General features: G+C 44.8%; 1 protein-coding gene across 2 annotated transcripts in view; it reads right to left on the bottom strand.

The window, feature by feature from the left end:
• LOC112252238 (A disintegrin and metalloproteinase with thrombospondin motifs 20-like) overlaps nt 1–15,841 on the bottom strand; it is a 144,499-nt gene that overhangs the window by 73,954 nt on the left and 54,704 nt on the right. For both annotated transcript variants that reach the window (XM_024423301.2, XM_042323074.1), the window contains 3 exons: nt 15,158–15,304; nt 6,180–6,321; nt 5,269–5,373 (listed from right to left, as the gene is read on the bottom strand). In XM_024423301.2, the coding sequence (XP_024279069.1) occupies nt 5,269–5,373; nt 6,180–6,321; nt 15,158–15,304 (394 nt within the window). The remainder of the gene's footprint in view (nt 1–5,268; nt 5,374–6,179; nt 6,322–15,157; nt 15,305–15,841) is intronic.

The raw sequence follows: 15,841 nt of genomic DNA, 5'->3' as shown, positions 1-15,841 counted from the left end.
TACGGGAATGAAAAAAATAATAATCACGATGCGCAACGCTCTCCAGCTCTGCTTCTTCAACAAAACAAAAATAATTACAAGGCCGCGGGACAGTGGCACTGTTTCACCCCATCTTTAAGGTTAGGAGCAGAGGTTGAGGTAGATGGTGTTTGCTATAGTGGTTTTATATTTGGGGTATGCCTAAGGTTTAAAAATCAACTTATTTTCAAGTGAAATGTGAAAAATCATGGGACACTGTGTTCTTCCTCGTGTTCTAAGAGGTGAGAGAGGGGCTTACAGGGGTGATGCAACCACAAGCTGAGAGCCACCCCCTCAACCCCTCACACGATCCTCTCTACTCAGCAGTGAAAGGTTATCATTAGTTTGAATTAGTGGTTTGGCCCGTAAGCTGTTCCATTCACCTGTACTTCAGATACTTTTACCTTTGGTGTTTATTCCTCTCTCATTTCACATAGACAGATTCAATCCTAGGTTAAAGATAACAAAGGTTAAGACAACAGGATTCTAATATTCTAATTGGTTTATTTTCAAAAGCTTCCTCATGGAATTATTAAGATCCTAACCTGGGTATCTTCAACCTTGAGTCAAACTAGGCTACCTCCTCCTCTTTAGGTAGATATCTGCCTCTCCGGATTATAACTTATATTTGCTTTTTAATGTTCATTGCAGATAGTGATGTTCAGGTATTAAATTGTGTTAATATGTTGATTAAAATCAGAAAGTTAGCTAGGAAGAAATGTTATGATGTATTATAGAGCATGCTTAAAAAACCTTCCATTGTGAAGCGCTTAGTATTTTATCGTCCCAATTTGTCACGTAGCAACCTCCTGCTACCTAATCAAAATTAAATCCATCCTGAGTCGCCGAAAGCTACCATCACTATTGTACAATATTACAGAGAGAAAGTATATGTCAGCGAGAGCTAGCAAAACAATAATCCACTTGTTCAGCCAAAGCAACAGGTCTGTGATGATGGAAAGTGGAAACATCCCAGAGATTAACAGAGAGTGACACTGATACGAGTCAGAGATTCCAGAGCCTCAGCTCACAGTCAGCATCGTACGACACTAGTCTGTATCGCTGCAAGGGGCCCAAGCCAACACTCGCCACCTCAGCCAACGTTCACCGTCTCAGCCAAGACATTCTATTCTGCCTCAGCCTGGCTCTGCTTTTCAAGACTTCACTATCTCTCTCTAATTGGCTGAAACAAGAGGAGAGCAGAATGTAGTTATGAGGAATGTTCTGACTGGAATAATAAAACCAGGACTTCCTCTCTAGCTTTTCACTGACACAAGTCATTCAAAACAACCTTACGAAAATAAGTCAGGAAACTTTATAGTTCAACTAAAATGGAGAACTCTGAAGAATTGATGATCTTGAAAATGAACGCAATTGATAGTTCCATCCATCACACCACACAGAACAAAACACACAAAAAAACTTTCAACAGAGCTTTCCTTCAACCACACACTCAGAACTAAACACTGGGCAGGGTGCTTAATAATTGGTGGGCAACAACAACAGCACATTTGCTTCATTCAAGTTGGGCCACCCACCAAGCTGTTGTGAAGCTGCCTGCCCTGGTGATAAGAGAAGCAGAGAGGGAGGACAGGCTGTTTTCGTCAAAAAGAGGGCCTGTAGATTCAGGCAGGGCCAGGCTGGAGGCAGGGCTGCCTTTGGGCTGACAGGCCCTGATTGACCGTGTTAGTTGGCCCCAGAGCTACCCAGGCAGGGCCCTTTCAAAGAAGATGCGAGGAGGAGGAGGGCGGTGGCAGTATTTATAGACAACAAGTGATGGGATGCCCTCGTTAGCACATGACCCACTGGGCCAGATGACAGAGGCACCGCTGAGGGTCACATGACCGTATTACTGCAGCTCCCCGCAAGAAGAGAGGGTCTGCCGCACACAGAGAGCACAGTGAGAGAGGAAGGGAGGGGAGGTAGCTATTAAGAGCATAGTGAGAGAGAGAGAGAGGGAGGGGAGGTAGCGATAAAGAGCATAGTGTGAGAGAGGGGGAGCAAGAGAGGAAGAGGGAGAAAAATAGACAGTGTTTGGAAAGAAAGAGAGAGGGAGGAGAGAGAGAGATAGAGAGGGTGAGTACAGAAAGAGAGTACAGGATGTATGGTATGAAAGACCAGGAGAGGGTAAGGTGAGAAGGATGAGTCAGTGAAAGAGAGACAGAGAGAGAGAGGCCTTAGGACACACCTACTCATTCAGGGGTTTTTCTCTATTTTCTACATTGTAGAATAATAGTGAAGACATAAAACTATGAAATAACACATATGGAATCATGTTGTGACCAAAAAAGTGTTAAACAAATCAAAATATACCGGATTCTTCAAAGAAGCCACCCTTTGTCTTGATGACAGCTTTGCACACTCTTGGCATTCTCTCAACCAGCTTCATGAGATAGTCACCTGGAAACCAAATTTAAGATAGAAGTATTTGGCCTATTTGGCCTGAATGCCAAGCGTCACGTCTGGAGAAAACCTGGTACCATCCATACGGTGAAGCATGGTGGTGGCAGCATCATGCTGTGGGGATGTTTTACAGCAGCAGGAACTGGGAGACCAGTCAGGATCGAGGCAAAGATGAACTAAGCAAAGTAAAGTGAGATCCTTGATGAAAACCTGCTCCAGAGTGCTCAGGACCTCAGACTGGGGCGAAAGTTCACCTTACAACGACCCTAAGCACACAGCCAAGACAACGCAGGAGTGGCTTCGGGACTAGTCTCTGAATGTCCTTGAGTGGCCAAGCCAGAGCCTGGATTTGAACCCAATCGAACATCTCTGGAGAGACCTAAAAATAGCTGTTCAGCAACGCTCCCTATCCAACCTGACAGACCTTGAGAGTATCTGCAGAGAGGAATGGGAGAAACTCTCTAAATACAGGTGTGCCAAGCTTGTAGCGTCATACACAAGAAGACTCAAGGCTGTGATCACTACCAAAGGTGCTTCAAGAAAGTACTGAATTAAGGGTCAGAATACTTATGTAAATGTAATATTTAAAAAAACATGTTTTTATACAGTTGCAAAAATGTCTAATAACCTGTTTTTGCTTTGTCATTATGGGGTATTGTGTGTCGTTTGATGAGGGGAAAAAAATATTTAATACATTTTAGAATAAGGCTGTAATGTAACACAATGTGGAAAAAGTCAAGGGGTCTGAATACTGAATAGTGGTCATCATGGCAAACAATCAGGCATGACCAAACTACAGTGTCCTCTCAAGATGGTCTCCCACAATCCAACACAGTTAATGAGACAGAGGTATTTAGAGTTGCTATCCCACGACAGTTACATTATATTGAAGCTGTTTTTGTTGGATTAAGATGTTAGTCATCCCTAGTTAAATTATCTTTATTGATGTCTAGTAATCCAAGCCTAATCCAAGCAGGATGGAACAGGGAACAAATGCAGAGACATTATGGAACATATTGGGTTTACATGGGCACACGCTGTTTTTTTTTTTTGTTCTGGAAAGACTCCTGGGGGAGGGTCCCCTACTCCTTACCCCATCATCACCACCACCACCACATGCAAACAAATACTCTTAGCCCACCTCTCCCTTCTTTTCCTCCTCCCCCAACTCCTCCTTTTTGGAATCATTGATGTGAGGTCTATTGTGTGAGCTGAGCAGAGCAGAGTGGAGGGAGAGGAAGCGTGGCCCTGCGTGTCTCAGCCTTGGACTCTGTTACGGCCTGACAACTGACCCACTCACCCACCTTGTAAAGAGGTTTTAGGGTCACAGGTTCACAATAAGGTGACTCAACTGTGAACGACGGACGGCATCTCCTTTCAAAGTCCCGGCCTTCACATCTACTTCTCCGCCTCTCTCCCTCTATCCCCCAGCCCCATCTTATCCCTCTTTCCACTAACCCCATCTAACCCCTCTCTTCTCCCCAGCCCCATTTCACCACTCATTCCTCCAGCCCTGTCTAACCCCTCTCTCTCCCCCAGCCCCATCTCACACCTCTTTCCCTCATACTCAGTGCCTGTCACTATGCACCCAACACCTACCCCGCTGCAACAGTGCTAATCAGCATAGCATCCCAAGGAGATGAGAACATGAGGTTTGATGATGGTTGGGGCCTCAGAACATAGCTAACGCTAATGCTCATGCTTCAGGTTACTCACTGGGGATAAAACCTGACCACATTTACATGAGCAGCTACAATAGGACTAACTGTGGCCAAGAAAAGTAATTTATACTGACTGCATAGACATCCAATAATTCACAGAGGGATTCAGACTGCAACAATAATCATTGCTGCATTTTAGCCAGACTGTTATGTGCTAGCTGTCTAGTCTGTGGTTTATAAATGTGCAATGAGCATACAACTATGCCTTTAAATAAGGAATTGGCAACTCGTTCTCATTCTGAGAAATAAGCATATTCTTATCCAGGTAGGCCCCTTGATTTCAAAACCTATACAAAGTGAACAGGCCATGTTGTTCAAACAGTTGGAGACGGACAGAAGGCTGTATTCATAACAATTCAACTGTTCTACCTTGTAGAAAATAGATCCAAGTTTGCTAGACTTCATATGTAAAGAATAGCTGGCTACTCACAAGCAGGTGGGCTTGTGTTTGAGAGATTGTTTATGAGACCTGTGTTAATTGTCTATATTTCCTGTTACCAGAAGTTGGTCATTATTCCTGGATGTGTATTGTGCATGGTTCTGGTTAAATTTGTAACAAAAATAGCATTTTCATAAAAATACTTGATGGCCAATATTCAGCCCCCAAAAATCTTTATCTAGCCTACTGTTGGTATAATTTTACAAGCCTTGAATTCATTCGATTACTGTTGCAAATGCAGTGTATTGACCTTTATTCTTGCAACAAAGCTTAGTTTGAAAAAATTGAGATGTGATTTTTAGGCCATAAAGCCCAGCCCTACAACCCCTGCAAAAATGTTAATTAATAATAATGCACATAATAATTCACATTTCCTGTTGATGAAGGATTTTTTTCTTGCTGTAGCAAGCTGGCACATATTAAGATCCTACATCTGTAGTGAAGAAAGAGGACAAACAGTCCCTACTCAACATGAGAACTACTGTCAGTTCCAGACAAGGAGAATATCATGATCCATTTCATACAGAGTTGAACATTTTGTTTGAAATGTGCTCATTGATAATGGAAAGGCAAAACATCAACAGCGGATTTATTGTAAGAGCATCTACTACAGTAGATAATACACTGTGTTTGTCATTGTACCATCAATTTACACTTCAATGGAAGAAATATAGCATCCTGTCCTACCATTCCATGTCCACAGTCTGTCCCATCAGCCAAGGGCATGTGCTGTGTCCGACACCCTTTATGACCTCCCTCAGCAGTCGTACACCAGAGCCTCTTGCACTGTTTCTGTGTGGAAAGAGACAGCGAGAGAGGGAAGAAAGAGACATGCGGGAGAGAGGCAGAGAGACAGAGAGAGAGAGGGAAGAAAGAGGAAGGGAGCGTTACACTCTGTTACAATACAACTTTTACAAAAATCCCACTGCAGGAGAATAATTGAACTGTTTCACCCCAAACTACAAATCCCTAATATTGACAGGCAGACAGGAGGCTCTATTGTGCTGCTCAGTAGTAAGTACTGTGAGATGTATAACAGGCTTTATGTACAGTTCAGCCTCTAGAACACCAGACAGTAACTTCTACAGCTCCTTGGGCAGCTGTTACTATCACTATAGATTAGCCACACAGTGTTCCAGAAGTCTCCAACCAGACCAGAGAGGGCATAAAGTCTTAAAGCATGTTCAACATGAGGACTTATGCTCTGTTCGAAGGGAAAGCAGCTTCCCTCACAGCAGCCTGAACAAAGCTAATTGTCTCATAAAACCACAAAAGCTGTTTGTCATATAGACAGCTCATTAAAAACAATGACTGGGGAAGGGGGGGTATAGTACAGTGTTGTCTATACTATATAAACTTATGACTTCATCATCTCAACACAAATGCCTTATCATAGACAAGACACATTAGAACCTCAGAAGCATATGACATCATTATCCATAGGGGGTTTGGTTGAGGACACTTTTTTGGAGATGGAGACTGAGTTTACGTCCCAAATGGCACCCTATTCCTTATGTAGTGCACTATATAGGGAATAGGGTGCCAATCGGGACATCCCTTACGAGACACCTGGTTGTGAGGAATGAAACCTGGCTCACCATGTAAGGGCAGACCATGGATCCGGGACCAAACATGAGCTCACACTGTCGGTTGGCATTGTAGATCTGACCAGGGAGGTGGTTGGGTAGCTCGTACGTCCTGCTCACTGGCTCGTCCAACAGGCACTCTCCGTACCCTGTGCTGAAAGGTAACACATACACACATTAATTTGCATGTATGCACACACGCGCACACACACACACACAACCAGTAAATAAGCACACATAAAAGCTACATCACGCAAAGTGCTTCATCAGTCAAGATTCATACAGTACAACAGAGTAGTCAGGATAATGTCATCTTTGTTATTCATAATCACAAAATAAACATCTCCGTGTCACCATCCAGGACTGATGATAGTCAAATGTAAACATTTTTGTCCCATGTGGGTGGTCTGGTCTGATGTTACGTAACAGTGAGATTGACACCACTTCCCCTCACTGAGACCTAATATTAGTTAATGCTATCACTATGAAACTGGAGCCAGGCATCATACAGACGGAATAAAGCTGCATTTACATGCAGACACAAAGCTATCCCAACCACATGTTAATTCAAAAGACATTTCTCTGTGCACAAAGCAGAGGATTTTGAAGATGGTGCAGGATTGAGATGGCTGCAGTTTTGCGGGCTCCTAACCAATTGTGCTATTGTGTGTGTTTTTTTGCGTTATTTGTCACTTATTTTGTACACAATGTTTCTGCCACCGTCTCTTATGACCGAAAAGAGCTTCTGGATATCAGGACAGTGATTACTCACCTCGTACTGGACAAAGATTTTTTTCTTTAACGAGTCGGATGTATAGGATTTACTTCAGACTCCCGACAAGGCCCAAATCTCTGTTATTCGCATGAAGAAGAAACAGAGAAATCTGGAACGTAGGTCTGGGTGCCTTGAAATGATCCGACGGCGAGTGAGTTAACCAGGTAGGGTTAAATAAAGTTTACATTTTGTAAAATAAAAACAGAGCTCATCCATTTTGTTATCCAATGATTGCACGTCAAGACTGTACCTTCTACTTTTAAACTCGGACAAAACAGAGATGCTTGTTCTAGGTCCCAAGAAACAAAGAGATCTTCTGTTGTATCTGACAATCAATCTTAATGGTTGTACAGTCGTCTCAAATAAAACTGTGAAGGACCTCGGCGTTACTCTGGACCCTGATCTCTCTTTTGAAGAACATATCAAGACTGTTTCAAGGACAGCTTTTTTCCATCTACGTAACATTGCAAAAATCAGAAATTTCTGTCCAAAAATGATGCAGAAAAATTAATCCATGTTTTTGTCACTTCTAGGTTAGACTACTGCAATGCTCTACTTTCCGGCTACCCGGATAAAGCACTAAATAAACTTGCTTCTACCTATCTCTCTGATTTGGTCCTGCCGTACATACCTACACGTACGCTACGGTCACAAGACGCAGGCCTCCTAATTGTCCCTAGAATTTCTAAGCAAACAGCTGGAGGCAGGGCTTTCTCCTATAGAGCTCCATTTTTATGGAATGGTCTGCCTACCCATGTGAGAGATGCAAACTCGGTCTCAACCTTTAAGTCTTTACTGAAGACTCATCTCTTCAGTGGGTCATATGATTGAATGTAGTCTGGCCCAGGAGTGTGAAGGTGAACGGAAAGGCTCTGGAGCAACGAACCGCCCTTGCTGTGTCTGCCTGGCCGGTTCTCCTCTTTCCACTGGGATTCTCTGCCTCTAACCCTATTACAGGGGCTGAGTCACTGGCTTACTAGGGCTCTTTCATACCGTCCCTAGGAGAGGTGCATCATTTGAGTGGGTTGAGTCACTGATGTGATCTTCCTGTCTGGGTTGGCGCCCCCCCTTGGGTTGTGCCGTGGCAGAGATCTTTGTGGGCTATACTCTGCCTTGTCTTAGGATGGTAAGTTGGTGGTTGAAGATATCCCTCTAGTGGTGTGGGGGCTGTGCTTTGGCAAAGGTGGGGTTATATCCTTCCTGTTTGGTCCTGTCCGGGGGTGTCATCGGATGGGGCCACAGTGTCTCCTGACCCCTCCTGTCTCAACCTCCAGTATTTATGCTGCAGTAGTTTACGTGTCGGGGGGCTAGGGTCTGTTTGTTATATCTGGAGTACTTCTCCTGTCCTATCCGGTGTCCTGTGTGAATTTAAGTATGTTCTCTCTAATTCTCTCTTTCTCTCTTTCTTTCTCTCTCTCGGAGGATCTGAGCCCTAGGACCATGCCTCAGGACTACCTGACATGATGACTCCATGTTGTCCCCAGTCCACCTGGCCGTGCTGCTGCTCCAGTTTCAACTGTTCTGCCTGTGATTATTATTATTTGACCATGCTGGTCATTTATGAACATTTGAACATCTTGGCCATGTTCTGGTATAATCTCCACCCGGCACAGCCAGAAGAGGACTGGCCACCCCACATAGCCTGGTTCCTCTCTAGGTTTCTTCCTAGGTTTTGGCCTTTCTAGGGAGTTTTTCTTAGCCACCGTGCTTCTACACCGGCATTGCTTGCTGTTTGGGGTTTTAGGCTGGGTTTCTATACAGCACTTTGAGATATCAGCTGATGTACGAAGGGCTATATAAATACATTTGATTTGATTTGATTTGAAGACTACACGACCAATGGGACATTATAAACTGTAATGTCTTATGTTTCACTGAGTCGTGGCTGAACGATGACGTGGATAACATACAACTGGTGGAGTTTTCGGTCCATCGGCAAAATAGAACAGCTGCCTTCGATAAAACAAGAGGTGGCGGTTTGTGTCTATTTGAAAATAACAGGTTTTGCTCGCCTGAGGTAGAGAATCTCAAGATAAGCTGTAGACCACACTATTTAACAAGAGAGTTTGTCTATATTTTTCATAGCTGTCTATTTAACATCACAAACCGATGTTGGCACTAAGACGGCACTCAACGAGCTGCATAAACAAACAAAATGCTCATCCAGAGGCGGCGCTCCTAGTGGCCAGGGACATTAATGCAGGGAAACTTACATCCATTTTACCTCATGCTAAATGTGAAACCAGAAAAAAAAACTCTGGACCACCTTTACTCCACACACAGAGACGCATACAAAGCTCTTCCTCGCCCTCCATTTGGCAAATCTGACCATAACTCTATCCACCTGATTCCTGCTTACAAGCAAAAACTAAAGCAGGAAGTACCAGTGACTCGCTCAATAAGGTAGTGGTCAGATGACACAGATGCTAAGCTACAGGACTGTTTTGCTTGCACAGACTGGATATGTTCCGGGATTCTTCCGATGGTATTGAGGAGTACACCACATCAGTCACTGGCTTCATCAATAAGTGCATCGATGACGTCATCCCCACAGTGACTGTACGTACATACCCCGACCAGAAGCCATGAATTACAGGCAACATTTGCACTGAGCTAAAGGGTAGAGCTGCCACTTTCAAGGAGCACGACTCTAACCCGGACACTTATAAGAAATCCCGCTATGCCCTCCGACGAACCATCAAACAGGCAAAGCGTCAATACAGGACTAAGATCAAATCATACTACACCAGCTCCGATGCTCGTTGGATGTGGCAGGGCATGCAAACTATTACAGACTACAAAGGGAAGCACAGCCAAGAGCTGCCCAGTGATATGAGCCCACCAGATGAGCTAAATAACTTCATGCCCGCTTCGAGGCAAGTAACACTGGAACACACGAGAGCATCAGCTGTTCCGGACGATTTTGTGATAACGCTCTCCGCAGCTGATTTGAGTAAGACCTTTAAACAGGTCAACATTCACAAGGCCGCAGGGCCAGACGGATTACCAGGATGTGCACTCCGAGCGTGCACTGACCAACTGGCAAGTGTCTTAACTGACATTTTTTCTAACCTCTCCCTGTCTGAATCTGTAATTCCAACATGTTTCAAGCAGACCACCATAGTCCCAGTGCCCAAGAACACTAAGGTAACCTGCCTAAATGGCTACTGACCCGTAGCACTCACATCTGTAGCCATGAAATGCTTTGAAAGGCTGGTCATGGCTCACATCAACACCATTATCCCAGAAACCCCAGACCCACTCCAATTTGCATACTGCCCCAACAGATCCACAGAAGATGCAATCTCGATTGCACTCCACACTGCCCTTTCACACATGGACAAAAGGAACACCTGTGTGAGAATGCTATTCATTGACTATTGCTCAGTGTCCAACACCATAGCGCCCTCAAAGCTCATCACTAAGCTAAGGACCATGGGACTAAACACCTCCCTCTACAACTAGATCCTGGACTTCCTGACGGGCCGCCCCCAGTTGGTAAGGGTAGGTAACAACACATCCACCATCCATCCTCAACACGGGCCCCCCCAAGGTGCGTGCTCAGTCCCCTCTTGTACTCCCTGTACACCGATTGACTGCACGGCCAGGCAACGACTCCAACACCATCATTAAGTTTGCTGATGACACAACAGTAGTAGGCCTAATCACCGACAACAATGAGACAGCCTATAGGGATGAGGTAAGAGACCTGACCGTGTGGTGCAAGAACAATAACATCTCTCTCAACGTGATCAAGACAAAGGAGATGATTGTGGACTACAGGAAAAGGAGAATCGAGCACACCCCCATTCTCATCGACGGCGCTGCAGTGGAACAGGCTGAGAGCGTCAAGCTCCTTGGCGTCCACATCACCAAGAGACTAACATGGTCCAAACACACCAAGACAGTCATGAAGAGGGCACGACAAAACCTATTCCCCCTCAGGAGACTGAAACGATTTGGCATGGGTCCTGCATGCAACAACTGTATAGTCGTAATCACGTTCATGGGTGCCAACTCTCCTGTGCGACCAGGACAATATATCCCGACTACACAGAACCCTCCACGGGTCCTCGCCCAACAGGCGGATGATCTCCGTGAACCAGGGTTGTCTGGGCCAACGGGGAGCCACCAGAATCAACAACAGACACTCCTGATGGACTCTCTCAACGATGGCCTGAATCAGGTCCACCGGAGGAAATGCATAGACCACGGTACGAGGCCACTGAGACGCCAAAGCATCCATTCCCAACAAAGCGCATGCATCCCTCATTGAGAAGAACAGATGACAATTAGTGTTTTCTCAGTAAGGATGAGTCTGTTGTGATCATCCTGTGGAATCAAACACCTTTTCTTGTGATTCCCTATGAACTCCAGAGTCTGAATATGGGAAACCAGCGTGGCAGTGTGGAGCTCCACCTGTTCTCTCGACTCTCTTGTTATGACCAGCCAATCATCCAGATAGGCCAATACTCTGATTCCCTGGCACGGCATCAGTGCCAAAGCCACCTCCACCAACATAGAAAAGGTGTGGAGCGATATGGAGAGAGCCCGAAAGGCAGGACCAGAAACTCATAGAACACACCCTCGAAATGAAACCTCAGAAGCTTTCTGTGAGGAGGATTTGTGGCCACATGAATACATGCATCCTTCAGATCTATGGACATGAACCAAGAACTGTCACTGTTAATTCAAAAGCACCGTGGTCGGATTAGCCCCCTTGTTAACTCAAGAGGCTAACTCGCCAGCTTTCCATCCATCAGCAGTGTGCAAACGAGCTCCGCCTCCTCCATACTCTCTACACTCATGAACCCGCCATAACCTGACTGAATGAGGGGAAACACAGGTCGCCTTTAGCTCTTTGGCGAACTCTTTAAATATTTTACCTCCTGTCCCACCGCTGCAGGGACAGGAGGTAAATACCTTCCCCCAAAGTTGGATGAACTCTGCTAAAGATGGCAATACACCCCAGGTGATCTGCCGCCCTACAACACAGCTCCATCAAAAGCGCATTTACCACCAATGGTTCACTTCACACGCCGAATCCAAAGCCTGGGATTTAGGCTTTCCCGGAATGATGCCATCCGATTCACACTCTGAAAACCCCCCAGAGCCAACCAGGGATAGTATATCAACCCTGCAATCCGAACCCTGAACAATGCCAGAAAAAACGGAAAGAGCCTCACCCAGCTGGGATGACACCCCTATCAACTCTGACCAACACTACTAGTGGTCCGAGCCAAAGTCTCCTGAGCGTGTTTCCACCCCAGGAAAACAGGACAGCACTGGTGAGCATCTTTAACTTTCATTGTGAAACCACATGCCCTAGGGCAGGGTCGAATGTTCCTTTTTGAACTTACTCCACTGGCCATCTTACTCAAAGAAGCACTGGCTACACAAGCAGAGCAGAAAGTTGTGTTTTTTTAGCAAACACAAATCCTTCCCAAGGAAGGAAGCATTAGCTACACAAGCAGAGCAGAAAGTGGTAGCTTTTAGAAAACACAAAAACCGATACTAAGTCCCAAAACTCACAACATCTAGGGGGACGATTACTCTCTCCCTACTGACACCTAAGTCAGAGCCAAATTTCATAGTCTTCGTGCACTTGAAAAGCGAAATTGTATGACATGTTCTTCCTTCAGGCGAGCTGAAGAGCCCGGGTATTATAGCCAGGAAAGCAGGGCTTCCGAGGTCGCATCGGAATCTATTGGCCCATTGGGCGTGATTTCAGTTTTCAGGTGAATATGATTGGTCGTTGACTCCCCATAAAATGTTACACCGAGTGACCGAATGAAAGGGAACCCTTTGTTTTGTATCCCAAAAAGTCTACACGTGCTTGGTGGAATGAGTTCGTCTAACATTGGGAAGAGACAAATGATGAAAGCTACGATGAGGTCAGTCAGTTCTTCAGGGAAATGAGAAGAGAGAGGGAGAGATGCCCCATATTGAAGCTATAAGATAGTGGTCTGTTTGTCTGTCAGAGTCCAGAAGGAGGAGAAGAGATGATGCCCCATATTGAAGCATCTTTCACCAGGTTGTCATCGTCTAATGAGAAACCCTATGGGCCTATGATTAAAAACAGGATGGATATGGGGGAAAAGAGCAGCAATTTTTTATTAAGCATGCAGTTTTTTTGGCAAAACAGAGGAGCCCGAGACAGGTGATGCGACTCCCCTATGGCACCAACAGGGGTTCTACACCTGGCAACCATTGGGAGGCTTCTTTAAAGTGAGTTTATTTAGCAAATAACTTATAGTTATCTCTCAGTGTTTGTCATAAGAACCTACTCCATAATGAGTTCCATAAAGGCAGACTGTGTTTCCCGTGAGATGGTAGCTGCTATGAAGTTGCTCATATATCAGATTTTATGACCGGCGCAGGGTATTGAATGACACAGCACATCCCTGTTGCACAGTTGTAATAAACTAAATGCAAACAGCACTGTAGTGATGACCCTTTTCATAGGAAGATATACTGCAACCATTACCATTCTAACACAGCAAATAACTAGAAATAAAAAGTATATTTTCACAGATAATGCATCTTGAATTAATTGAGGACATAAAGATATTTTTTTACCAAAACGTAAGAAAATGTTTTTAAATGGAACTGTTCAGGATAGCAAGACATCTGATGTTTGTGTGGTTAGGATAATTCCCAACGTGGGCACCTGGCATCGGAATGTAAAATTATAGGCTTTGCCGGTACTAATGATTACGTAGTATCAACACAAGTATACACATCAATTAGTGGGTGGCAACACAGAGAGATTTGCATTTTATCTTTATATAGGTTTAATGGCTTAAACCGGTTGGAGGACTGCCAGGAGGAGAATGAATGGTGTCTATATCACGGCCTACACATAAAAACACCAAAGACATTTTTCACTCAGCTCTCAGGTGTGCAGCCAATGGGAGTTCACCATATTACACAGACACAAATGAGAACGAGGGAGGTTGGCTCCAGGAGAGGGGTTGAGAGTTAGTGGGTCCCTCTATATTTAAGTTGACAGGAGAGTGTTGTGCATTAGAGTGCGTTGAAAGAACAATTGGTAATCAAAACAGTGATGTACTTGACCAGGTAAGCTAAGTGGACAGTGGAGGTGCCGTTTGTTGAAGTCATGAAGACTTCGAAAGCAGTGGGCCTCGCTCTCAGCGGCCTGCCTTCCCCACCTCTGACTCCTTCACACTGAAACCTACGCTCCTGTCCACAGCCACACAGAACTGTTTATAAATATTCCCACTGTTAAACAAATCAGCCATCCTCTTCATGCAGCATGGAACGTCTCGCTCACAGCCATTGAGATTTACCTTCCACTCACACATCGAGTAACTGAACACTCAGCTTTTCTAACGCAGCTGACATATAAGCAGAAATATTCTGCAGTAAAAAATGAACAGGAGTATTATTTTTCTTGTGTTTCTAATTTTCCAACCCAACCACTCAAAGCTGGATGGATGGATTCATCTGCTGGTAGGAAACTGTGTAGTACAGCAGCGGGACAGGCCTGTAACATTACAGCCACGATAGGAGGCATTCGCCCGGGAGAGACCGCTTACTTCTTAAGATGCAACTCATCAACAAGGAGGCCTTTTGTGGCTGCTCACAATCAACAAAGCGGGAGGAGAGATCAAAGGGTCATGTCCAGAGAAAATCTAATTATAACTGACATTTCCCATCTTAAATGGAAGCCCTTCAGTAGAGGTTGGTGGCCACCGCTTGGCTGTGGAGCCCGCTGAATGAGCCGCTGCCCCGCGTTACCGTTTTTGCGGAGAAAGCATGCCACTGACTAAATGACTGTTTGTCCAGCATCTCAAGAGCTGGTTCTGCCTGAGTGCAGAGACAGAGGAGCAGGGGAGGATCAATCACTCAGGTCACTCTAGGAAGACCCCTGCTTCAAACAGGAAATACTGTCTCACACCAGGGAAAAACACAGTGGAGACAGTTTACACTGGCCTGCTCTACATTCTCCCTTTTGGAGAAGGTAGCAGAGTTTGCGAACCAGATTATGTCCCAAGAATACAAACACTTTTTGCTTGTGTTATTTATTTGTCTTGTATTTTCTATAAAAAGGAAGATATTAGAATGTTTTATTACAGTGATTAATGTATCTCCAAAAAACATGATATATTTATTTGTATAACAATCTGTATGTTTGTGAAAATGTGTCCGGAAGAGTATTCTTACGTTACAGAAAAAGGGACGAGGTACCTACTCCAGAAACTCAGTGATGTACTTGCGGCTGCACTTTGACCAGGACCAGGGACTAGTGTCGTAGTTGAGGGTGGGCGCCATGACGTGATACTGGTGCTTTATGCCTGCCTCCCTGCATTTGGGGTTGTCATCATGGGGCATGTTGAACCTGCCGAGGAGGAGAACACACACACAGAGCAATTAGGAAAAAGGGGTGATGGCTGCTCAATGGATCAGAAAGCTTAGTGGTTAGAGCATTGGGCCAGTAACCAAAAGGTTGCTGGTTCAAATAACTGAGCTGACAAGGGGAAAAATCTGTTGATGTGTCCTTGAGCAAGGCACTTAACCCTAACTTACTCCAGGGGCACCGTACCTCAAGGCTGACCCTGTAAAACACCACATTTTATTGCAGCTCTCCGTTGTATGTGACAACTAAACATAGATTCTTTTAAGCAATGGTCTTCATTGAACATGATCTGGCACTACGATGTAGAGATGGGGGCCTATGAAGCGTTACTTCTCAATTAATTCTAGCAGCTAAATAGTGAATAGACTAATAAAGTTGCTTTTTGATGTAGGACTGTGGCGCTCATGACATTTTGTCAGACAGTTATTGTCATGCAAAAGACTACCGGTCTCATGGTAATTAACAATAACATTAATTAACATAAACATGTTTAGCATCTTCAGGCTTCCACACACACAA

This window comes from Oncorhynchus tshawytscha, linkage group LG06, assembly GCF_018296145.1.
Source record: "Oncorhynchus tshawytscha isolate Ot180627B linkage group LG06, Otsh_v2.0, whole genome shotgun sequence".
Lineage (NCBI taxonomy): Eukaryota > Metazoa > Chordata > Actinopteri > Salmoniformes > Salmonidae > Oncorhynchus > Oncorhynchus tshawytscha.
This window is presented reverse-complemented; position numbering and strand designations above follow the sequence as displayed.